Source organism: Pseudochaenichthys georgianus, chromosome 8, assembly GCF_902827115.2.
Source record: "Pseudochaenichthys georgianus chromosome 8, fPseGeo1.2, whole genome shotgun sequence".
NCBI lineage: Eukaryota > Metazoa > Chordata > Actinopteri > Perciformes > Channichthyidae > Pseudochaenichthys > Pseudochaenichthys georgianus.
Window position 1 is genome coordinate 9,703,066 of NC_047510.2, and position 25,818 is coordinate 9,728,883.

Sequence of the window (25,818 nt, forward strand, 5' to 3'; positions counted from 1 at the left end):
TTGTGTGGTATCACATTCACTTAATTTCATTAAATGAAAAAAAAAACTATATTTGTAGCTTAGCGTTATACACTGCATTGCAGAAAATATACACGATTTTTCTAGATTTAAACCACACAAGCACACAAACTCAAATTGCTTTATATAAAAAAACTCAAGAGTTCTCTCAGGGGAAGTGTTAGTTGATCCCTCAGCCTCAGACGGTCTTCAGCCTCTTGGTCTCCACGCTGTGCGACGCTGCTTCCTCCTGGTCTCTTTTGGCACCTCGGCCCTCGTCGGCCATCTTCTGCTCGCCGGACGCCTCGGAGCTGCTTCCTCTCGGGTTTCTCAGCTCCCTCTTCTCTCTCCTCTCCTCCATCTCACCGATGTCCTCGGCAAAGAGGGTTTTCAGAGCTGGGATGAGCCTGGGAAGGATTTTAAAGTCCTCAAAGCGAATCTAAACAAAAAGAAAGTGGATCTAGTAAATGGGGTGAAATATAACTCCAGTGGCTTTTAACAAAGGCAAGCATCTTCATGTACTTGAGGACGGGGACTCAGCAGTGGAAGAAAACAATATAAAGCTCAGGAGTGCAAGCAAACTGTCTGCAGACGATTTATTGTGTGAAATTCTTAAATCGAGGCTCAAAACTTTTCTTGTTGTACATCATATTTATTTAGCACTAGCATAGCTCTTACCGTACCTTCATTGCTATGGGCCACAGTGTATTGTCTAATTGACCGTTTATCGCGTCATATCTTGTTTGACATTTTCTGACTTAGTTTGGCAGTGGTGCTATACAAATAAACTGGCTGTGTGCAAATGCTTTAGTTAGAATATACCTTCAACTGTTTATTATTGTGGATGTTTTGTATTAATGCTTGTGTATTCTACAAGGTAGGGAGACCAGGGACAGTTGTAACACGGGTCGGTTGTAACACCTTCAATATCTCCAATCACAAACAAGCTAGAGTGATGAAACTCACTCTGCACATGTGCAGTTAGATGGTAAGATCGCTGAGAAAAAAAGGAGCCATGTTTGAATTTCTCGCGTAAGACATCAGCAAAAGTGTGTTTCTGAGGTAAAATATTAACTACAATTATATGATGTCTTTTTTGGATACTGTCTTGAGTTCAAATGTCTAGGAATCCAAACTAGTATTATTAGAATCACTGTTTTGTAAGCTACAAATATAACTAGCTAAATATGGGTCAAGCTAGCAATCAGGCAGGTTCACAGGGGGTGGAAGCGAGACTGGTGGTCCTGGGACGGTTGTAACGGGACGGTTGTAACATGGCACATTTACAATGATGGCTCATTTGCTTGAATGATCAATTGTTCATTCAAGCATACAGTTGTATTGTTGGTTGGTGTGCATTGTCCCTGTAAAAATAAACAGAATATAATACTGTACAGTAGGCCTAAAGTGTGTGCGTGTGTTTACAGTATGCCAAATGTCAGAAAGAGGAAGACAGACAGGAGAGTGCCACTTGCTCTGCTGCAGAGGGCCTCAAATGAAGTTGAGAAGGACAAATCATTCAGGGAAGTGGCAAAGTCCCTGGATATATGTCACCCTGTACCAGTTCCATACAAAGAGGCTGAGGTTGGAGAGTCAGGGATCACAAACACCCCCAAGAGTAGGACACCAAACAAGGTGTTCTCAACCGAGCAGGAGATGCTTTTGAGAGACTACCTGATGGAGGCAGCTGATTTATATTATGGTCTCAGCTCAAAGGAGATAGGTATACATAATTAAGGTAGAAGCACCTCTCAGAGAACAGTTTAATCCTTCACAGAGGATGATGCTGTGTGTGTTATCTGTTATCCTGTTCATTGTTTGTTGGAGGATGTGTGAAACCCCATTCAAATCTTGTTGCCTTAGAATTTGACAGCTTTCCCTATTTGTTGTCATAGTGTGAAAAAGGTAACCGTTATTAACATGTTACAACCGTGCCTGGCATGTGCTACAACTGTCCCTGTACACAAGGACAGTTGTAACAGTTGAGTTTTTTTTTTTTTAATACATTTTCCAACCTGTACTTATTTCATAAAAACATCTTAAATACATTGTTTCAGTAGCTGACATATTGATAATGTATAATATAGCAAAATGGCTATCCTATTGTAAATGGTTTTTTACTTATCGGGGAAAAACCCAAAAAGTGTTGCAACTGTCCCTGGTCTCCCCTATTTATTTATGTCGACTGATAAGCGATGATTCACTCAAGGAACATTGTGAGCCTCTCTGCTCACACAGGGTTGAATTAGGGACGGAAAGAGCAGGTTGGTTGATCACAGGCGTTTATTAGCTCCAAACAAAGTATACACGGGTCTCAAACGTTGCCCGTGTGGGAACCTTCACAGGTCCTTTGGCGACCTTCCAGGATCCCGCCTACTGCAAAACAGACCAGAAACAGGTTACGACATGCTTTTATTCCGGCACTGATTACCTGATTCCGATCAGCTGTCTGGCCTCCAGCCGAGCCACTCCCTTCACTCCAGCAGCTGGCGCCCTAACCACACCCCGCTGCCACAAACATATTTATGGAGGTATAATTGTGAAGCCAGAGAGAATGGAAAAGTGCTCCCACAGTATTTCATATATTGTATTTATTTGTGTTCTTAGATTGAGGATAATACAACTCAGAACTTGTGTTTGCATATTTAAACTTATTAATGTTTAAAACTAGCAAAGTTTCCTAATTTTGGATCAGAAAAAACAAGAATGGAAATCTCCCCTTTGGATACCGGTTTAAAACGTTTTTGATACTTGTGCAACAGAGAGAATCTGTTTTGTATTACAATACGAAGATACTGTACCTTTGTTGAATATAAACAACAGAAAACTTTGTCTAAATGCTATTAAAATGATGCATTCAGGTGCAATAATTTGGACCAGAAAAACACTTCTCAACTCTGAAATGAATGTGTGATTCAGTGCAGTAGATCAGTGGTTCCCAAACGGTGTGCCGCGGCACACTGGTGTGCCGTGAGTCAAGTTCGGGTGTGCCGTGGGATTTTGTGACAACTATACGTTATTATTGCAATATACAACTACACAAAAATAATTATTTAATTTACTATATCAGTACTTTGTAGGTTTATATGTACGTAATCTGCGCGACTTGCGCGTCCACATCTCCACGTGCAGTGCTACATAAACATGGCTGAGTCAGCGATAACTTTCGAGGGGTGGAGGTATTCCCATTATTTTGAGTTCGTCCGAAGAATAGACAGGAATGTGACGGTGAGGTGCAAACTGTAGTGATGGCAGTTTGACACTGAAGCTTCGAACGGAGCTTCAACCCTGGACTTCCTATTCCATAGAAGCAGTGCTTCGAAGCTTGCTTCAAATCACGTGACATGTGACGTCTGAACCAGCAACTGCTTCATTTCCTGAATGAATCACTTGACTGGTTCGCAGTCCATTCACGCGATTCAATGCACTGCCTCGTCTCGATTCTGACAGGTGACAGGTTGAAACAGTTTCAAATTTGAGCGCTTCAACACTTTATGACCGCTCTAAACAATGCGCAATATGTGGGTTGTTGTCGTAGTTTGCGTTGTTGCTGTTGGTATTGCATTTGAATTGTAGTATCATTATAGAGCAAGCCAGGAAGAAAGATAGGTCGTTCTGGCTCGGGAAACACTTCGAAATGTGGAGAAGTTGTGAACAAAAAGACAATTATGAGTAATATAAAAACAGTTCAATAGTTTGAGGAATAGATAGCCCAGTGGGTCGAGCCGGCGGCCCGAATATGGCGATGTCCTCCGCGCAGCTGGTTCAAAGCCCGGAATGGATGTATTTTTAATCATTGCTTTTCAACTTTAATAACTGATAAAAGGCCCTCTCCTCCCAAAAAAATTTCCAGCACTCTCTAGTCTCTTCTCAATAACCCAATACACACAATTATCAATCTTTAATTGCAAATAGAACATGATATTCAGTCTTAGTGTGTGTGTGCATCGAATATTTTTCAAGGCAAAGATACGTTAAACCCACTGCAGCCTTGCACTTCGCCAGGAGAGGTCGCTGTAACTGAAGCTTCGAGAAATGAACCTATTTCCGACACAATTGTCCAAGTGGTTCGATGCTTCGTTCAAAGCTTCATTTTGCCATTACTAGCAAACTGTGTCCAGGCCAGAAGCTGTTATCCACTGCTGTGAACACCACGTAAAACCTCAACACACACCTGCAAAGAACACAACGTAGTGGTCTGTTCTTCTTCTCTGTCTTCCGGTTGTTGCCTGTTTTGAATGACAAATACACACTACCGCCGCCTGCTGGTAAGGAGAGTTATTCGTCACTCACGCATGCGCAGTTCGTACGTGCTCGGCGAGTAAAGTAACGAGTTACTTTATGTAGATAGTAACAAAGTAGTGTAATATATTACTTTTTTTTAAAAGTAATATGTAATATATTAAAAAAAATTAGTAACGACCCCATCTCTAGAGTTGGCATTACTCTGATTTACATGAAGAACAACAGGAGGTCACAGCTCTCTGTTGAACAGGACTTGCGAGTGGCCCTCTCCTCAGTGCCACCAAGGATTAAAAAATGATGCACGCCCCGACAGGCACATGTACTGTATCTCACTAATTTGTAAATCGGCAAAATATTTACAATAGCACATGTTTCAATGCTGATTGCTGAAATGTTACATTTATAATTTGTAGTTCAGGACCATGGACAATGCAAGGCAAGTTTATTTATATATAATGCAGCTTCCTTGCATTGACAGTTCTCTGTGCTGAATTTCTTCTGAGTTTCCTTTGCCTCATTTTTTATCGTGTGACCTGTCTGGTTTAAATGAGTGTGTTGCTGCTTTGATGAAGCCTAATTTGATAAAGTTTCAAATTAATTTCTGAAATATTTCATTAATAAATATTTCATGAGTAATATAGTTGTCTTTGTCACATTTTATTTGGCATTAGTAAATAATTATGCACATGTACAGATATTTTACATGATATGAGTGATAACACGTGTTATAAGGGCTATTTTGCACAATGGGTGTGCCTTGAGATTTTTAGTTGTCCTTTGGGAGTTGGGAACTACTGCTCTACACAAACCAACTCACATCTTAGCACCCCACAGTCAACATATATAAATACGCAGATGACACAACAATAACAGGACTCATCTCAAATAATAATGAAACACAATACCTCACTCAGATCCATCAAGCAGTCACCTGGTGCTCAGAAAACAACCTCCTACTTAACACAGCAAAAACCCAAGAAATAATCATCGACTTCAGGCGAAAGCCACAGCCCAAATCACCTCTATCTATCTCCGGCAAACTAATTTCCACCACAGAATCACTCAAATTTGGGCCTTGGGCACAAAAAGTTTGGGAACCACAGCAGTAGATGGCTGTCATGTTTTTTTTTTTAAAGACACAAAGCATAGATGAGAGACATCCAATCCGGGCTTAACTAAGATAAAACATGCAGGGTGTGTCCTGCCATCATTGTGATTAGTTGCAACTATAATAACAAACAAATAATTAAATACAAAATACTGAAAAATAAGACGTAAAGGAGTAAAAAGTATATTGTGCTACTTTATTATTTCAAATTGTTCCATTGTTGTGGGGAGTTTTTGCTTTGGCTTTTTGTACACATATTAGCAGTTAACATTATAACGCCTTGTGCGGAATGCCTTGACAATACTATGTTTCAAATGTGGTCATGCAAACAAAGCCCCTTAGTATTGTATTGTATTATTAGCAATAAGGTTTAAAAAAGAATGTGAAATTGAATGTTTAAATATTTTAGTTTTTAAATACAATCCAAAATAACTGCTCCTCTTCCACACACAAAGGGGAAACGCTGCCTCGTGTGCATGACTATAATGATTATAATGAACACCATGGTGTTGCACAGTGACACGTACCCTCATGTGGTCGAAGGAGATCCCCACCCTGTCGTCGAAGTCCTCGCTGAAGAGAGGGATCTTGGCGTAGCGCTGGCTGAAGTGGTTCAGCATGATGAACTCGGCGTTCATCCTCATGCCGATGCCGATGGCCTGGGAGGTGGTGCTGTCAGAGAACATGGAGCAGAGAGTCAGAGATGTACTGTCTCCTCACTGAAGCTGAAACTAAAGAGCTGCAGGGGGAAACTGACCATGGGAATATTGCTTTTCTATCGGACATAAAGACATTTTTGTGAAGACAGACTCTCACTCTGGCACTAAAACCGGTGCAAAAATCAATGTCAATTTCTGTGGAAAGTGGAGAAGTTTGACATTGCACTCAAAACTGAGTCAACTAGGTGCTTTTATTATGTTGCCTGACTAACTGCCTATTTATTCATTTACAAAAACACCATTAAAGCCCTGCAGAGGCAGTTTGTGACACTTTATTTCTCTCGTCTATGTTTTTTATCCACGGCCTCCTCCTCCATCCCGTCTTCCAGCGTTGCCTCGTGAATCAGCAAGGTTGCATCCTTTCCTGCAAAATCAAAACAAACCAATCAGAGGGCTTACATCACAGAGAAGAACTTCCTGTCCCGCAGGAAATCAATCAGGTAGTCAGGCCTAATCAAGACATGGGCGCGCCCTGTTTGCCGAGCCGTCTGTAATGAACAGGCGTGGGACGTATCGGAGGCTTTGCTTGGACGGAATCCAGTCAAGCAATTTAAGAAGAGTCAATGAAGAAGGATCCCGCGGGAGCCATTAGGGAGGCTGCCAGCTGCGAGAATGATCGAAAGCATTAAGAAATATCTGATAAATTATTCAGACCCAACCCGTGTAGTCAAGCTTCAGCTAGATAACCTTATATCTCTGGGATATTGAAAGCATACGCTCAATTTGCTCTTACATACCGTAGGTCTCTCTGGATGTACCTGAGTGAAACTTTAATATCATACATCATTATAGCTGTAGGACATATGGCCATGTTATGTGGTCGTGCCCTTACATTTTTGGGCTGTAAGTTCAAAACTTAGGAAATGTTGGGTTTGGACTCTTGTCGCCTTATGTTGCGGTCTCTAACTTTTTTGTGTGTTCGTTCTGGTTTTGTGATTTGCCTTTTTATTTATTGGAATTTTTTTTTTAATTATGTTGCCGTTTCTTTAATTAGTTTAAAGAAAGGACAAGCAATTTGTTGTATAAGGGCATTATAGTAAAAGTAGCAGATCCAATGACACTTTAAAGGGGCCCTATAATCCTCATTTTCAGGTTCATATTTGTATTTTGTGCCTCTACTGTGACATGTCTCGATTCTTTAATATTCAAAAAGATATTTATTTTTCTCATACTGCCTTCTGCAGCACCTCTTTTCACCCTCTGTCTGAAACCAGAGCCCACACTGAAAAAAAAAAAGGCCGTTGGATTAACCTGATTTTAATATGGAAACCGGTTGCACACATTAAAAACATGTGTACTCAAAACTATTCCATTATGTTAAAGACACACAACTATGTTATGTCAAAGAAACATGAAATTGTTAATGTGAATATTTCCTTTAATATTAGGTATATTCATTTACCCTATGTTTAACCAACATGACTTTTTAATGTTCATTTTAGGCTTTTAATATACTCAGTATATTTAATTTGTACCTGTTAAAGCCACATTAATATTTTGTTTAAACTACATGCTATAGTTTTTTAATCTACCTAGTGCTCAAGGGGTACATAAGATTATTTATTTCATGTGAATAGAGGCATGTCGTACACTCTTCTACAGGATCCATCCTAATCTCTTATATCTACAGCATTTATCATAACATTTTAAAACAAATAGTCAATAAAGACAAACACATTTCTTTGAACAACATTCATGTATTTTTCTCAAAAAATAAAACAATATTAACAACCACCACACATCCAGATGAGCTTTTGGTTTTTCCATCATGCAGCCCCAGGAGAATTAACAAATACATTGAAAATAAAGAAATAGAAGAAATAGAAAATGTTTGTGATGCATATACATATACATTATTGTGTTAGAACACAGCAAGGAAGCATAAAGGAAACTATTCTCCCGACCAAAATAAAGGTTTATTGGGCCAAATGGCAAAGAAAGGCTTAATTTTGTAACTCATTCGTAGTAAACAATTGACAGAAAATGTCAACGCCTAGCCGAAAAAAGGAAATGTTCTTGTAAATCCATTGTTTAAATAGTAACCTGCTAATATGAAAGGGCACTTTAATACAAAAAAGCAATGGCATTGCTTTGGAAAAATACATGGAAGTATAATAATGGCCTGGTTTCTCACCACATATGCACTAAAGAAAGTATTACAAATAAAAACAAGAACTGACATTTTGAAGTTAGTACATTAGTACAATTAGTACATTCTGAAACACATGACAAGTGGTACATTCTGAAAACACACATTTCTGAAACATGCAAATCAATACAACAAAAAGCATGAACAAAGGAAGTGCAAGACTGTTGTATCGATGAAAGTCCAGTATAAATGCTGTAAAAATGGTCTGTGGCAACAGCTCTCTCAAATAGTTTGTTTTTAAACGCTTGGGCTTTCTTGGAGAGCATGTTGCCGTCTAGCTCCATTAACATTTGCTGGAGCACTTCGAATGTGCACTTCAGTTTAGGGGGGTAGTTCAGGTTAATTGCAGACATTAGTCAATATAACATGGTAGCAGCTAATGCGATGTTGTTCACATCAGTTAGTTAGTTTTGGCTCCATAGTGAGAATAACTTTATATCAAGTACGAACAACCAGGTTAGAATACATTACATTTCATTTAGTTTACGTTTTTTTCCAAAGCGACTTAAAATAAGTATTACTGTAATGTAAGACTACATAGACTACACATTCTATAGCCATTTCAACAAACAAAACATTATCACTTTTGTAAAGGAGGCTTTATCGCAGAATGTTTGGCTTTTGCCTCACTTTCTGAATAACTTTTGCCTAATAAATCAGAAAATGTGTATATCCCTGCAATGTTTGCAGTATGTAAATGTTATGAATACATATTCAGAAATTGTCAGACTAATACCAGTTTTCAATTAGTTAAAGATCAAGTTTAAGTTAGTCAAGTAAATCACACAAAACATTTGAATACTCACCATTTACTACAGAGCCTTTGGAACAATGTTCAAAGCAAGGTTGAGGTCAATCTTCTCCACACCAATTACCTATCACAGAAAAACATATTTGAAATTATTTCATTATTCACACACAAATAAAACAAAAATGTTCTGCTCCTTAAAGGCGACATTTACCATTTAATGATGTACCTTTAGGTTAATATGAACCGACTTCGGCCGAGATGGGCGCCTCCAGTGTAAAAAGCTACAGTAGCCTAGACTAATGCAATGAGTACAACTTTGTACGGAGCCATACACATTGGACGGAGCCATACACACTCGCGTTGCGAGCTAATTTCCATTGGTTTCAATGGAGATGTGCACTGCAGCAGCGCGCACCGCTCGAGGAACAACCCATCGCAACCGAGAAACATCTCAACTTCCGTAAACACAAGTGTACGGCAAATATGGAAGATAAGTTCATTTCACAGCGGGTGGATCGTAACCCTTACTTTAAGATCTGTCCGGTATGTACCCCATATTCATGGTATGTGCACCGCTGCTAAAATGTAACACAATCATTAATATCCTCCACTTTCCAGTATCAAGTGTCGCTTTCCGGGACACACCCCCACACACAATATTGTGTCTCTGTTTTGATCTGTGTGTATTTACGGTATTTACATGAACACAGAGCGGATCAAAGCAGAGACATAAACACAGTTTTTTGGGGAAAACACTGCGGTCCCACAGACAATATTGTATCTTTAACAATCAACACCTTAAATGGGTAAAGATGGTCGCTTAACGTAAGGTAGGCCTACAACCTGCATCAGCGCCCTTAAAGGTCGGCACAAGAGTAGACATGCAGAGCCGGACCGACGCAGTGAAGTTCTACACCGCCTGACAGCAGACATGAAACAATCATTTAAAACAAGACGTATAGAGAGGCGAAGTCCTTCCCTTTCCGGGAGCCTCCATGGGACCCCGGAAGCGTAAAATTATACATTGAAGTCAATGGAGAGAGAAAGGTTATCTTTTGATCCCGTTTGAATTGTGCCACGAATGACACATATGATGTTTGTCCATTTAAAGAATATTTTGCAAGTCAAAAAAATTAAAATGTGTCGTAAAACTGTGAAGTTACACATTTTTTTGTGTGAAACCGCTGAGTGAACTACAGGTCTCTTGGTCTCGCACAATACGCGTCACCATCACAAAGATGGCCGTCACGTTAGCAAATTTCACCTGTTTCTTTCAGAATGAGAATAAAAGTATAAAACGAGGTGACTACAAGTCTGGACACGTTGAGAGCTGTACATACACGAAAGGGGAGTTAGTCGGTTCTATAAGAGCAGCGGGACCGGCTTTACAAGATGTTGGTGAGTAATATGAGTGCAATGTGTAACGTTAATATCAGCTAGCTAACATTAGCTAACAAGGTACACTAACGTGTTTTGTTTCAGTAACTAGTGTTCTCCTTTAGAACTTCGTGGTCTGTGTGTATGCTGTGGATAACATTAGTGTTCACAAGAACAAGGTAAACTCCCATGTTTTGTTTTAGTTGCTCTTCAGATTGAAGCGGCCAGTTTTATATCGACTAATCTCCTTTTACATCTCGTTGTGTCATTTGAGTTTATTTGCTGTGTGTAGATTCAAGGGTTTTGGTTATCTTGTCAATTTGTTTGGTTATCCAGGCACAGCTGTGTGTGACTCCCTCGGGTACACTGGTATGTGTTTTCCTAATGTAGAGAGCATTGATTAATTAATAAACTACACACTGAGTCTAGATCCTGACCAAATCCTTTTTTATTGTTGATCAAATGTTTTTCAAAAATGTATTCATACACATTTAGAAAAATACAATGTACAATCACAACCAGTACAACACACATTACAAAAAATACAGAAAAAACAAACAATAACAACAATCAGACAAGAGGACAAAACTATGGAAAAATAACCCCTCCCACCCCCAGATCCTGACCATCCTTGTATTATTGCCCATTCAATCTATTATAGCATGCTAACAAATATGGTACTTACTTTATTTGTACAGATCTGCATGGGAGACGATGGCGCGATGCAGAGCGCTGTCTGTGATTGTGCACGGGGGATGTACAAATGCAGCCACGCTGCAGCATTGGCAATATGTGCCATGTGGCAGATCAGCTCCACAGATGTCGAGTGCCAGTGGAGGAAGCCTGGCAATTCCAAAGTAGTCCAGCCGGTGTCTCAACTCTACAAACAGTGAGAGGAGACATACAACCCACTGGCCAGAGACATCGCCACTCAGGATGTAGACTGGTTCAGGTCTGCACTGAGGGGCGCACAGTGTGGCATGGCATGGCTTTTGTCACCTGAGCCAGAGCCGCGGCGTCAACATCAGGCCATTGTCACCGTGCCGGAGCTGGTGAAGGGGCATGGGGGTCGGGGGCTTGAGGCAATTCTTGCCTCAATGCGACTGAGCAGAGACCAGCAAGCTGCCATCCAGACAGCCACCGGAGGACAGCGGACAAAGTGGCAGTTACACAGGCGGGGCAGGTTGACAGCCAGCAAGTTTGGTGCTGTGCTGCGGTCGGGACTTTCATCCACTCCATGCGCGTCCCTCATGAAGAGGGTGCTCGGGGGGTACAACTTGGACGGAGTCATGGCTGTCAACTGGGGGGTTGTAAACGAGGCCGAATGGATGAAGGCTTTTGTGCAGGCCTATCAGGAGACAGTGTTCGAGTCTGGTCTCTTTGTGAGTGAGTCGGTGTTTTGGGAGCATCCCCCGATAGACTTGTGCAGCCATCTGCCCTGCTGGAGGTGAAGTGTCCACCATCATTATATAGGATATATATATATATATATATATATATTTTGTATACATATCTGTAAATTGTATAATTTTATTTGATTTAAAAGTATTTTTGATCTCTGTCTATAAACACAAACTGAGTAAGATTGACAATAAAGTTGACTTTGAAAAATATATATATTCTTTATGAAAATAGTTGACTGTTGGAGAAATGAATCCAAATGAAACGTTGGACTGAACTACAACTACGCCTTTAAATCTCTACGGACTGTTTTTCAGTGGGATGGCAAGTTCCTATCTTTAAACATTTATTAGTTTTTTCTCAGAACAGATTTGATTTTTTGAAGTTAATTTAACTTTGCCGACCATGTAAGGTCATTATTAAAAAGGTACAATCAATTTGTTTAGGGTTGAATAAAATAATGATAAACATTTAATTTGGATAATTTACTAACAGTATAAGAAACTCAATGATGCTCTACTCACCTGTTCCTTTTTATAAAGTGAAACAGTTGAAACGATAGATTTTAGTAAACTTAAAAACAACCTTCTCCAAAAGCTATCAAGGAATATACCGAATACTTGTTTTAGAACTTTATTACATATTTTTATATAAATAGTTTGAGTGATCCATAATTGACAGAAGCTTGTGTTTACACTGACCTGTTTAATGTCTTTGTAACTTATTTAAACCACTACCTCACTCATTTCTTTCATTCATCACGGTTCAGTAAACTAAGTGACACATGAACCAGTTTAATAATTATAATAACGTAGGATTGCAACTCTTTGAAACTGTAGGTGGCTCTTAAAAGAGCCGTTGTGTTTGGGTGTGCTGGTCTCAGGTCAGTCTAAGCCCTCTCTCCGCGGATGCGGCGGGCCAGCTGGATGTCCTTGGGCATGATGGCGACCCTCTTTGCTTGGTTCATCTTACTGGGGGGGCAGCTACATGGATGTCGGTGCAGTCCACAATCATTGTGCAGTTGAAGGCAGAATGAATTTATTATTGACTCCGAATGAAGCACAACTTCATGTCATACAATACATTGACTTTGTTTGTAATTGTGTAAAAAAATAAAGCATTGATTAGCAAGCAGGACCTGCAGGAACAGAGCACGGTGATGGATGGAGCTGGGAAGAGAGAAGAATAAAGAAAACAGATCAACTTCATTATCGGATATTAAAAATTCAATTTCAAAACAAGTTGCCACTCCTGCAGTTTTCTAGTATGTAAAGATGATTTCACTTGACCTATGCACAATATCACACTCAATACATGTGTGTCTCTGGGGGGTGCATTGTGCCTTTGATGTATATAAATAATATACCATAACCAAATACTATTACGTACAGTGGAAATCAGGTTGCCAGAGCAGGTCAGTCCAGTGTGCATGTTCCTCAGGGTCTCAGCAGTTACAGGTGAGGTAAAGAAAATAAAAGAGAAAAAGGTCAGTAACAACACTTTAAAGAATTATCTCTTTTAATAATGTTCTCTCAGTAATCACTCAACTACTGTCTTTCCAACAAACAGATTGACTCACTATCATCACAATGAAACACGTCCGGAAGAATGGACCACAGATGGAAATTAGCTATTAGCTATAATCTTCTCTTTGCTGAGATTAATGTTTTTGTATGCATGGTCCTTCTATAAATAAATAAATGTCATGCAAAGCTGCCTGCCTGCCTGCCTTCCTTCGACTCTCCCTGAACTGCCTGATCTTTTAATGTTCAATGTTAACCATTTGAGCAGATAGCATTAAGTAGAAAAGATCGCAGATGCTAATCTGCCGTTAGCCTACCTCCCGCCCCCTTAGCACCTGGTGGAGGGGGCGATAGGCTCCTCTTCAAATGTTTCACAAAATACTTAACATCATGACTACTCTTACTGTTTAACATTTGGGGTTACTTCATGTTAAGGCTAATACAAATGACAAGGCTAAGTAATGTGATGCTAACTAACGTGCTCGCTACTAGCTATGTAGCTAGCTTGACTGTGTTCCATGCACAACATGTGTATTACCTGATATGTTTGGTCCAACGACTCCTGGTCCTTTCATCAGACGGGAAGCGATAGAACGAGCTATGATCTCTTATGTGATTACAACCTGGTACAAACATTGACATGGAACTTATTGTTTAAGATTGACAAACATCATATGTGTAGTTCGTGGCACAATTCAAACGGGATCAAAAGATATGTTTTCTCTCTCCATTGAATTCAATGTTAATTTTTCGCTTCCGGGGTCCCATGGGCCGGAAGTAGATGGGCGTGACTTCGCCTCTCTATAGACATGCAAACATGCCGCAAGCTCATCCATTGGCTATGAACCCCCCCTCCCCACTGCGCTCGATTTAATGTGCATAACTTTGGGCAAGGTTCATAGTTTTTAATATTGTAAATCAAGCAACTGCCGGACTTACGCTCTACAAATACTCAGACTATAAAAACACGCTAAACACAAGTCAATCAATATAAACTCACCTTATGATTTTCATGGCTTTATCCTAGCTAACACCAGTGAATGACAATGTTTACAAATTGCCTGTATTTACGTTGCTCTTTGTAACAGCAAATGTGAACTCAGCTTTTTGCAAACAATGCGTCTTGTGATAACCTGTAACTATGACGAACATTTGATGACATTAAATAACTTTTAATAACTTTTACCTTGTAGAGATCTCCTCGGAACAGAACCAGCTTACTCCTCCGATGCGGGAAGAAAAGATGGTAGAACCCCTCCCCCCCCTCCTTTGTTTAAAAAAGAAAAAGCTTCACATTTTTAAAAATAAATATATTTAGCAATTTTTTTCTGCTTTACATCTTGTCCATTAAAGTGCCATATTGTTCAGGTTCAATTACGGGTTTGAGTCCGACCATATTAATTTGTGAATAAAATATTTGTAAATAATAATTAGAAGCTTAGTAATCGGCTGCAGAGCAAGCTGCTGACGTATGTGCTCAGTGGGCGGAGTTACAGAGATTAAAGATTAAAATAGTTCTACATGATTGATTCATGAATAAATTATGTTTCATATATTAACTGCATATTTGCAAATTGAACAACCCCACTTTCCCCTTTTTTCAGTGTGGAACGGGTCTGCTTTCTGAGTCAAAACTAAACATGCAGCGTTCAGTTTTGATATGTACCTGGAACAAACAACAACAGGCGCAGGATCTGCCTGAACCTCTTGTCATTTTGACGCGGCTCAGTTTAAGATCATCCCTTCTGACATGTATTAACGTGCAGCTGCTTACCGTGTGGTGGTCGGCGTGCAGGTGTGAGATGAAGACGGTGGAGATCTTGGACAGAGCTTGGTCCACGGCGTCTCCGTAGTGTCTGCAGAGCTGCCCGAAGGTACCCTCCCCACAGTCCAGCATCAGGGACTGACTCGGGCTACACAGAGAGAGGACATGAGGACAGGGTTTGTTTTAACTGCCATTGTAGAGTTACTCCAGCAACGGAAATTGTATCATTTTTTTATTCAAAGCTTGAATAAAAAACAAATCAAAATTCATTACATTGCATCACCTTTAAGGCCTTATCCCTACCTACAGCACTATTTCTGTAAGCATAGCTTTTCGATCTGCTTTGGCCTCTTTTATGTCTCAGAAAATGGAGTGAGTGGAATAGTGTTGCCATGTGGACAGGGGAAACTAACTTTTTAGGTTTGTACAGTCAAAGTGTACGCCTTTCCTTTGATAAAGGCCACTTTTTTACAAGTTTGAAAAATCCACATATGCAGAACCATTATAATGAAAAACAGAAGCGACACAAAGCACTACTGAGTTTTCACTGCTGCTACATTAAGACTGAGGACTGAGACTCAAGCTGTTAGTGTGTTTTTGTGAGAAAGAGAGAAGGGAGGTTGTGAAAATAAAGTGATATGGTTTATTTTAAAACGTTGTTTTGGTATTTTCTTTTGATAACTATATTGAATGAATGTTGATTTTTTTTTCATGGTCTCGTCTTAGTCGTGGAAAGAAAGGTTGTTGAAGGACATTTTTTGTCATGTTCTCGTTGAGGAAATGTTCACACCAAGGGAAGGAAATAATAAACTGTGCACATAACACGTGGGTTTGCTATCCTGGCTCCAAAATGGTGGAATGAGCTCCCCATTGACATCAGGATAGCAGAAAGCTTACACATCTTCTGGCGCAGACTGAAAACTCATCTCTTTCGACTCCACTTCGAGCGATAATTACTAACATAGAATTTCTAACAGAGTACTTATATACTAATAAAGGACTGGCTTATCTAAAGCTAGTTGAGAAGCACTTGAAATGTTTTGGCTCTATGAAGCCTGATGTACTTATATGATTCTGTTTTCTTCAAGTTTGTATCTTCTTGGTCGAATGCACTTATTGTAAGTCGCATTGGATAAAAGCGTCAGCTCAATGCAATGTAATGTAATGTAACTTTGTATTGATGGGAGGCTGAGGCTGTGGCTCAGTGGAATAATGCGCTGAACTTTGAATCAGGGGTAAGTTTGAGTCCCACTGCAGTCAACATGTCGTTGTGTCCCTGGGCAAGACACTTCACCCTAAATTGCTCCTGTGGGGATTGTCCACAGTATTGAAGTCAGTAAGAAGTCAGTAAGTCACTTTGGATAAAAGCGTCTAACAAGTGACATGTAATGTGACATAAGCTAAAATGACCATCATGTTATGCAATTTCTCTGAAATAATCATATGAAGCGTGTTATAGCTTTAGTCAGGGCCAAGTGGATGTTTGTGTGCCGGATGAAAGGTTGGACATAATGGGATGATTTGCAGGTGCAATCCAAGTTCAAATATTAAAAGTACATTATTTTATAACCTGTGATCAATACCTGATATTCACTAAAGTGCCACTGACTTTTCTGATCTTCATCGGAAGAGCGGATCCTGTTCCCAAGAAAACCACCTCGAAGGATTTCTCTCTTTTCCCTGCAGATAGAAAAAGATACACGATTAAACTCTTTTTTTCCGCCAAGACCATCCACTTAAATAGTAGGAAACAGTTTGTCAGGCTTTGAAGTAAAAAACATCCCTTCTGGGCTTTTAGAGAGGAGAACTCACCAGAACGCTGAGCAGCGGCAGTGGAGCAAATCTCCCTGCACTTGTCCACTTCCTCCAGAAAGTTTGGGACCTCCGACACCTCTTTCACAAACTCCTCCGTGTTGCAGGAGGGGATGGCGTCTCTAACGAATGAGAAACAGAGTGAGGAGGAGGAGGAGGAGGAGGAGGAGGAGGAGGAGGAGGAGGAGGAGGAGGAGGAGGAGGAGGAGGAGGAGGAGGAGGAGGAGGAGGAGGAGGAGGAGGAGGAGGAAGAAGAAGAAGACACACACCACTGCCTGCAACAACACTGGCAGGGGATTCTTCCTGACCTTGATGCGCCTCTACAGAACTTGACAGAAACAGCGAGGAGAAAACACTGACACTTGTAAGACGAGGAGAAGAAGAAAGAAGAAGAGAGCGGCTGAGTGCAATGGTCCATTCCAGATTGTTTTCTGTGGCAAGGCAGCAGAGTAATGTCGGCTAAATTGAGGGGATTGAAGGACAGACTGACCTTTGCCACCCCATTACGGGTCTGAGCTGGAACTTGAGCAGACACTGGGCTCTGACGCTGGAGACGTACAGCGCTGCCTCGGCCTCCTGGAGATGAGACCAAAGCTTTTCATGTTTTCTTATAAACTACTTTTTATGGACCATACTTGAGTTATCCCTTTGTGAAGGCTGCTTTCAAAGCCATAGGGAATATAGTTATCGAAAGCCACTGCAGTAAATTATGTGGTGAAACTTTCATTGAGCCAACACCAAGGGAAGGACAATACATAACACGGTTTATTTTATTGATGCTAGTCCACATAATTTTCCTGTCTCTCAGATACAAAGAAACGCTGATAAATGCTGTTGCTCAGAGCACTTAAAATATCCAGTTAGCATAAATAACTTTTTAATTGTTTACAATTTTTTGATGTGCAGAACATTATTCTTATACATTTGTTTATACCAAATAAATGCATTAATGCAAATTAAGTGCAGAGCTATTGAAGCAGTCTATTATCAATGTTCATTTAACCGCAGCAACTTTGTGACATTTAGTATTATTAATAATATGAGCCAAAAAAATAACACTCCACTCTCAGAATATTTCCCTAACTTCACTTTAAATGAACTGTTTACAATGGTAAACTCCAAACCAAAAATATTATAGTATTTTTTGTCAAATGACAGCAGATTTTGCTGAAGTAAAATCATAATTATGTGATAATTTTATATAAATCATTTTCACCGTGACTTATATGTATTATAGCTGCAATCACGCATTCCTTTAATTATCAAATAACATCACTCCCTTTTACCAAAATGACAAATAAAGCATTTTTTCAGAGCGTAAAAAGTCATACGTAGACACAGCTACATCTAGTGGACTTATTTCAAATAACATACCTAAACCGAGGGGGAGAGATGGCTCCATCAGGTTAGGTTCAGTTCAACACGTTTTAAATCAAATTAAGCTCCTCAAATTGTGCTTTACGGAACAGTTCCGCAGAACATTAAAATGGATAAATCTTACTATACTAATTATTTTTCCAATCAATGTCATACAAAAATGTCAATAATTGTTTTATTCTTTATATTTGTATATCATTTTTTACCAAAACCCAAAGATATTTAGTTCATTAAGAGGTGTAAAACACATAAAAGCAGTTATTCCAAATAATAGAGAACCTTGAAACAGTGAATCTTGATAAATGCCCACTAATTTCTGCGTAATAAAACGATGTGTATTGTTTTGTGTTACCTTTGTTTTGAAAGTCTTGAGCTCTGGAAAGATCTCCAGGTGGATCATGTTCAGCTGGGCTTGGATTTTGTGACTTCTAACGTTGTGGACGGTGCAATTGTGTTCATTAAGGATCAGATATTCAGTGGTGGAGGGGAATCTGCAGAAACACAGGAAACTGTTAGAGGGGTTTAACAAATATTGACAGTTCAGCTACCAATAGCAAGGTGATATTGACCTGTATGTTTCATATTTGCACATTTATATTTTTGTAAAATTTGTACTGAAGGTTAGACAGGAAACCGGGTACAGGAAGTAGGAGAACGTGAACTGAATAGCATGGCAGTAGACAATTTAGTGATGGGAATTCCGGCTGTTCTTGGTGAGCCGGATCATTTGGCTCGGCTCACCAAGAAGAGCCGGCTCTTTCGGCTCCCAAACGGCTCTTCAGTTTACCACATATTATACCTTTTAATTAAATCAAATGTAGCCCTGTTTTGACTAATGATTTATATGTGTACACATATATCACTTAAATTATGCAATACATCCTTTGTACTGAAGTATTCAAAAGTAAAAATTACATATCATATAAATGATTTGCTGTGGCCAATTGTTTTCATTGCATTTACAGACCCGTGTAACTCTCTGATACCACCCAATGAATGCATTGACTTGCTTGTAGAACCACGCTACACAAAACAGATAGCAACACCTATAAAAACTATTTTAAAAAAGGGGCTACTGTATCGACCTATATAAAGTATATAAATATAGTTTTTTTTTCAAAATACCAAAAAGATCCTGCATTTTAGCCATGCCTCATTTCGCTCTTTCCAGCGCTGTTTTTGCAGGGGGCTGATTCTGTGAGCTGCAGCTGACCACGCCCCCCTGCAGGAGAGGGGAGCGTGCTTTGAGATCAGCTGCTGGGCTGTCAGAAGAGGGGGAGAAAAAGAGATCTCCGTCCTCCGTGTTTTATTCTTATAGAAGTAAGAAGAGAAGTAATGGGGCAGAAACCCTCCTTTTTACGCAGCGGTCCAGACATAGACATCAAACGGCGACACATATTCAGTGTGCAGTTCCTTTGGCATTAGGGCAGGGATATCTAGATACTTTCCAAGGTTTGACAAAATGAATTGTGCTACTTTTAAAGCAAGCAACGATGTTTTCAAATCTGTAATCAAAAAGCTCCTCAAAAACACTATCGAAGCAGTTCCTGCCGTTGCTACGTTAGTTCAAACAGTAACAACGGACTACTTTTCTTAGCGGATGCATGTCAATTTAAATCAATATATAAAACTATTTTTTAAATCAATAAAATAATTTTCTAAATCCATAAAAGCATTTAAATTAATATTGGGAGTCATGTCGTTACTTTGTTGAGAATGTGGCTATGTGTAATAAGCGGGATAATGTGCACATTGCATAATGTGCCTTCATGCCGATCTAGATCCCTCCACAAAAACAAAACAAAAAACGAATCGTTCGCGGGCGAGAGCCGGCTCCCGTCGTTCACTTAAAAGAGCCGGCTCAAAGAGCGGTGGACCCGTTCAAATCCAGTTTTGGACAGTCTGCCATGGTTCCATCCCATTTCAAGTGCTGTTCGAGAATCGGCTTAACCCTTGGAGCACACTCTCCAATCACAGAGCTTGAGGACTATCACAGGGTTTGTCAAACAGAGCACATGGTGTAGTCCAAACGATAGCTGGGGATTCTGGGTAGTGTAGTGTCTTCTGCCATCCTTTACTCAGAACAAATATTTGTTTCTCCGAATCGAAGGGGAAAAATACAAAAGCATTGCACACAATTTAAGCCCATCAATGTTGTGTAATTAACAAGGATAATCTGGTGTTTTTTAGTCGACGAGTAGTGCAGATATTACTGTAAAATCAATCGACAGTAGTAGTAATACAAATGCCACTTCAATCTCATTAGTATGCAGAAAAAGTGACAGGTCGCCCCGCCCCTTTTCGACCGGAAGTCCCGCCTTATTTGACCGGAAGTCCCGCATTTTTATTTTGAAACCGGAAGTCCCGCCTCGTTCGACCGGAAGTCCCGCCTCGTTCGACCGGATGTCCCGCCCCCGCTTCCGGCGGATGTCCCGCCCCCGCTTCCGGTTTTCAAAATAAAAAATAAATAAAAATTAAAAAAATGAGAAAAATAAAATGCCGTTGTTTTCAATCAATTAATATGCCTAGGATATATGTCCCGCCTCCTTACCACTTCCTGTGTGGTTAATCCTGTATACAGTATCGAATGTAACTTACAAATACTTGCAAATAACATGAAATTAATCAAAAGTAAGGCATCTTAAAAACATATATTTAAACCTCTCTGTTTTTGCAAACAGGACATGACAGGACATGAGGGGAGAGAACATATGGTGGAGGAGGGGGAACACACACACACACACACACACTTTCCCCGCCCCTCACCCTCTCCCTCTGTCTAAATAAAAAGCCATCGTCTTTAGTCACTCTTAAATATTTTTCAAGTCGAGAGAAAATGGCCAAGAGATGTCTTGATATGAATTTAATCAGCGAGACACCGGTGACAACTTACAGCCATCCGTTGGGTGCTCCAAATCAAAGTAAAGCATATAAAAAACAGATATTTTAAAAAGTCAGCCTTTTTGCTAGAGGATAAGGGAGGGGGAAAACCCCAAACCCCCTATGGAGAAGTCATAAACCCCCTATGGAGACAAACATGTTGTAAACAGAGGGAGGTAGGTAGGTAATATACTTAAATATATATATATAGAAAGTCAGAGAATATTTATCAGAGGATAAACCATATACATTTGTACAAGTCGACACTGGTGCATTTTGTAAGAAAACAGAGTTTTCGTACTCAGACCGCTGCAACAATTTCAAGCAGATCTCTGTGATATGCAGTCGCTGTCCGAATATAATGATGGTTTTAATTATTTATTAACAGTCATAAATGTATTTAGAAAAACCTGTGCTCAAACATTAAAGAAAAAGAAGGGTAAGGTTACCAAAAAGCTTTTGATATAGTTTTAACACACAGCGAGATCCCTAAAAAGTCACTAACAGCTGCGGGGAAAGAATTCTTTTAAATAAAGTTTTTCAAAACTTGTTGAAGAAAAAACGGTATACAATATTATATATATATATATATATATATAACAGCCATTGACATATAGGCATGTAGGGTAGAAAGATTTAACCGTACGCTGAAAACTAAAAAGTGGAGGTATTTTACAGTTAAAAACACTCTTTCCTCCATCAGACAAAGATATCTGGTAAGTACTTTTATTTTAATGTTATAATATCATGTAGTTAGTTAGTTAATGCTGCTTGATGGGTGTTAAAGAACCTCTATGCAATTGTTGGTTTTTCTATTATATATAACAAACGTAGATTGCAATTTTTTAAGAAGCTTTTAATGAAGTATCCTTCTAAATACAAAATACATGATTAAGTCCTCAAGTAAAATGAAGTATAGATTGATGTGAAAGTATCCTGAATAACGTTTTTTAACATACATGCTCTAACAGGTGCTGTGACCGTCCTACAGCTGAAATGGTCTCAGCTCGGATCTCTGCATCAAGTCAGGCCTGACAACCTCAATAAAGACTGTGCTCGAGAATTAAAAACTACCAGGTAAAAAATAAAATGCTTTCTATGTTTGCTTTTTACAATATGATAACTAAATGATTTTTCTTGTTAAATGTATAAGTATGGGTATTACGATAACATACTCATACCTTCTTCTTTTTATTTCTCTATCTTCTTCTCTATAGACCATCCCTGCCCCGTTACCAAAGGACAGCCGCTGTTTTCTTAAGGTCTGCTTTTTAAGGCTACACCATCTGGTTATAACTGTTATTGATGTATCAGCCTGATATGGTGACTTTACGTCCATAAAATGTAGAAGCAAAGTGAAATGTTTCTTCAGCGATACCCCATCTATTTCTGATTTTTTTTTTTTATTTGTTTATTTTTTGTGGGGGGTGATTTCCTAAGAAAGATCAAGCATGGGTGATTTAAAAGGTGTAGAAAAATCTTTTATCGAGGGTTTACCGGACACTGGTGATTTATACAATGATGAGGGCTTTGTGTATGAAGACATGTCATTCCCACAATGTTCAAACAGCAACACTGAACTAAATCATGCTATAACAGATGTAGGCAAGGCTGTGTCCTTGACAGAAACAAATCCATATACAGATGTAGAAAGGTCTCTTATCGAAAGTTTACCTGATATAACGGAAATATGTAGCGATAATGATGAATTCAGATACGGGGATATGTCATTCCCGCCGTGTTCAGGCTACAACAGCGAGTTGTATGACGGGGGCTCAGTTGTAAACGATAGGCCCTGTGAGCTAAATGCCGAAGGCTCAGCTGTAAACGAACCCCCAGCCTTGTCAGAAACAAATTCAAGCAGTCCAACAAAAACATTAGACGCTGTCTTGGACTGGGTGATAGACTGCTACGAGGACCGAGGGGTTTTAGATCAGCCTCTAAATAATAACCCCAGTCCGAGTGGACAAAATAACAAAGCTTCAGCCGACGCCAGCCTACCCGTTTCCAGCATGCAATATGACGGGTGTGTTAATGACAGCTCAAATGACCCAGAATCACCCGTTTGCTCCATGCAGAGTAGCGGACATGTTGATCAGAATGACACCCCGAATACTTCTGAATCACAAGGCCCCCCGTCACAGCATGGAGGAGAAGGCAATGCTTCTGAATCACAAGGCCCCCTGTCACAGCATGGAGGAGGCACAAGCGGAGATGCCGAGCCAAGTGTTTTCTCTCGACCTGTATTCAATAACACAGAAATGAGACAGTCTCTAGTCCTACCGCCTATTAGGGCTGAGGCAGACTTTGGAGTCTATTTTGAGGGTCTGATGAACAATGTGCATAGCATGCTTGCATATGCTTTTGCACGGGTAGAGAGAGAAGATATCGTGCAGATTGAACTACATGGTGAACAACTAAGGGGTAACGTGTCAGCGATTTTAAATGGTCCCGAAGACAATCTAGATGTTTTTGAGGAGGGGCTGTTCAACGTCATGCAATCGAATATGGTTTTAATGGCAGAAAGCAACATGGAGATTGTGATTCAAACTGTTCAATCTCCCCGCGGAGGGGTTCCTGGTAAACGGATGATTAGTAAAATGTTAGACAACGAGATTGTTAGAAAGAAGAGGCGTTTTCTTTACGTTGTTCAGAACTCATCCAACCAACTGTGTTTCGCTATTAATTTAGCTCTGTTTTACACGACAACCTCAACGATTATGAAGGGTTGAGCGGGGTAAAGAGATTCAAAAGAGGGCGGGTTTGACAGATCATACAGCTGTGACATTCAGCGATATTGGTAAATTCGAAGACATTTTAAAATGCAAGATAGTGGTATTTTACCGAAGCAATGATGATGATCGTACCCTCTGTAAATTCCAGACAGACACCCCCAAAAGAGATAAAACTGTGTTTTTATTCCTCTTTCAGAACCACTACTATGGTGTCAAGAACTTGAAGGGGTTTTTAGGTTCTTCATACGTCTGTGAACATTGTTATACAGGCTACAGCTCTCAATGGAGTCATACCTGTACTGGTCATTGCTATGTCTGCCTAGATCCCTCATGCACTCTAGATGAGTTTAAACCCATCTTTTGTAAAGACTGCAACAAAACATGCCGTACAGTCGGCTGTCATTCTCGACATAAAGAACAGAAACAGAGGTTAACAGACATTGCTAGCAACTGTGTGTAGATTGTCGAATCTCTTACTACACCCCCAAGAGTACAGCAGATAAAACACACAAGTGTATGACGAAAAAATGTAAAACATGCGGGGAAAAACTACCATCTGTTTCTAAACTCGGGTGTGAAGCACATTTGTGTTACATAGGAGTGCTGCCTAAAGAGACAGAACACAATGACAACATTGTGTTTTATGATTTTGAAACAATGGCTGGGGCAGATGGGGTACATGTACCTTTCTTGGTGTGTACAAAAACCTTGGGGGGTGAAATTTGGGTCGGAGAGGGAGTCAACTGTGCACAGCAGTTTCTGACACATTTTAGACTGCAAGAATGCAACATTCATCGCTCACAATGCTAAGGGCTTTGACAGCTATTTCATTATCAACGCAATGATTGCACAGGGGTTAAAACCCCCGTTAATAATGCAGGGAAGTAAAGTGATCTCTTTTACTGACGAGGATTTCGGGCAAAGTACATAGACTCACTGTCTTATCTGTCTATGCGTTTAGCAGACATGCCAAAAGCTTTGGGATTTGGAGATAAAATCAAAGGATACTTCCCTCACGGTTTCAGCTCCAAGGCTAACCTGAGTTATATAGGCCCTTACCCGCCCGCACACTGTTATGGGGTTGAACGCATGACAACTGGTGAAAAGAGTGACTTTTTCACGTGGTATGAGACGGTACGCCAGGGTACTTTTGACTTCCGAGAGCAGGCAATGCTTTACTGCAAAAACGATGTGGACATTCTTGCCCAGGGGGCCACATTATTTCGGAAAGGTTTTCTCGGGGAGACAGGAGTTGATCCTTTTAGTCGCTCGACTATAGCTTCTGCCTGTATGAAAGTTTTTACCACAAACTTTCTATCGCCTAAAACCTTAGCAATTCCCCCACCCGACGACTACCGCCGTGAAAACAAGACATACTCAGATGCAGGTGTTCAGTGGTTGGAGTGGGTAGCTCAGACTGAAGGTGTTTTTATTCAGCATGCGTTGAATGAAGGAGAGAAACGAGTGGGACGTTTCGTCGTAGATGGTTTTGCCGAAGTTAACGGGGAAAAGATTGTCTGGGAATTTCTTGGTTGTTTCTATCACGGATGTCCCTCTTGTTATAAGGGGCATGAGAAAAATCCATTGTTAGGTGACACATTTGAGCATCTCCATGCTGTTAGTGAGGCAAAACTGCATGAGCTGCAGTCTGTTCACAAGGCCATGGTGAACGTTATGCGTGAACATACCTGGGTTGAGATGAAAAAATCCCATCAAGATTTGAAGGCTTTCCTCAGGGTATACAAGGCACCAGAACCGCTGACCCCTCGCGATGCTTTATACGGGGGGAGGACATGTGCAGTAAAGCTGAGCACACAGCAGCTGCAGATGAATTGGTTCATTATTGTGATTTCACCTCACTCTACCCTTTTGTAAACTGCACAGGTCTATATCCACTTGGACACCCTCAGATCATATTCCGAGATTTCAAAGACCCTCGCAGTTATTTCGGGTTAATCAAAGCCACAGTAGAACCTCCT

The 25,818-nt window shown here is 40.1% G+C and overlaps 1 protein-coding gene and 1 long non-coding RNA gene across 2 annotated transcripts; both read right to left on the minus strand.

The window, feature by feature from the left end:
• Positions 1–97: 97 nt before the first annotated feature.
• On the minus strand, positions 98–24,607 carry LOC139434213 (zinc phosphodiesterase ELAC protein 2-like). Its single transcript, XM_071203878.1, has 11 exons — positions 24,547–24,607; positions 24,434–24,446; positions 18,577–18,715; positions 17,338–17,423; positions 16,848–16,969; positions 16,619–16,715; positions 15,045–15,183; positions 7,267–7,291; positions 6,359–6,433; positions 5,878–6,026; positions 98–436 (listed from the first exon to the last, which is right to left on the minus strand). Exons 1-11 carry the CDS (start codon positions 24,605–24,607, stop codon positions 197–199), a joined length of 1,146 nt encoding a protein of 381 aa, XP_071059979.1. The 3' UTR covers positions 98–196.
• On the minus strand, positions 12,769–13,779 carry LOC139434303 (uncharacterized). The gene is made up of 2 exons (XR_011643664.1): positions 13,137–13,779; positions 12,769–12,916 (listed from the first exon to the last, which is right to left on the minus strand). It is a non-coding gene; the product is annotated as an uncharacterized lncRNA (long non-coding RNA).
• Positions 24,608–25,818: the final 1,211 nt, after the last annotated feature.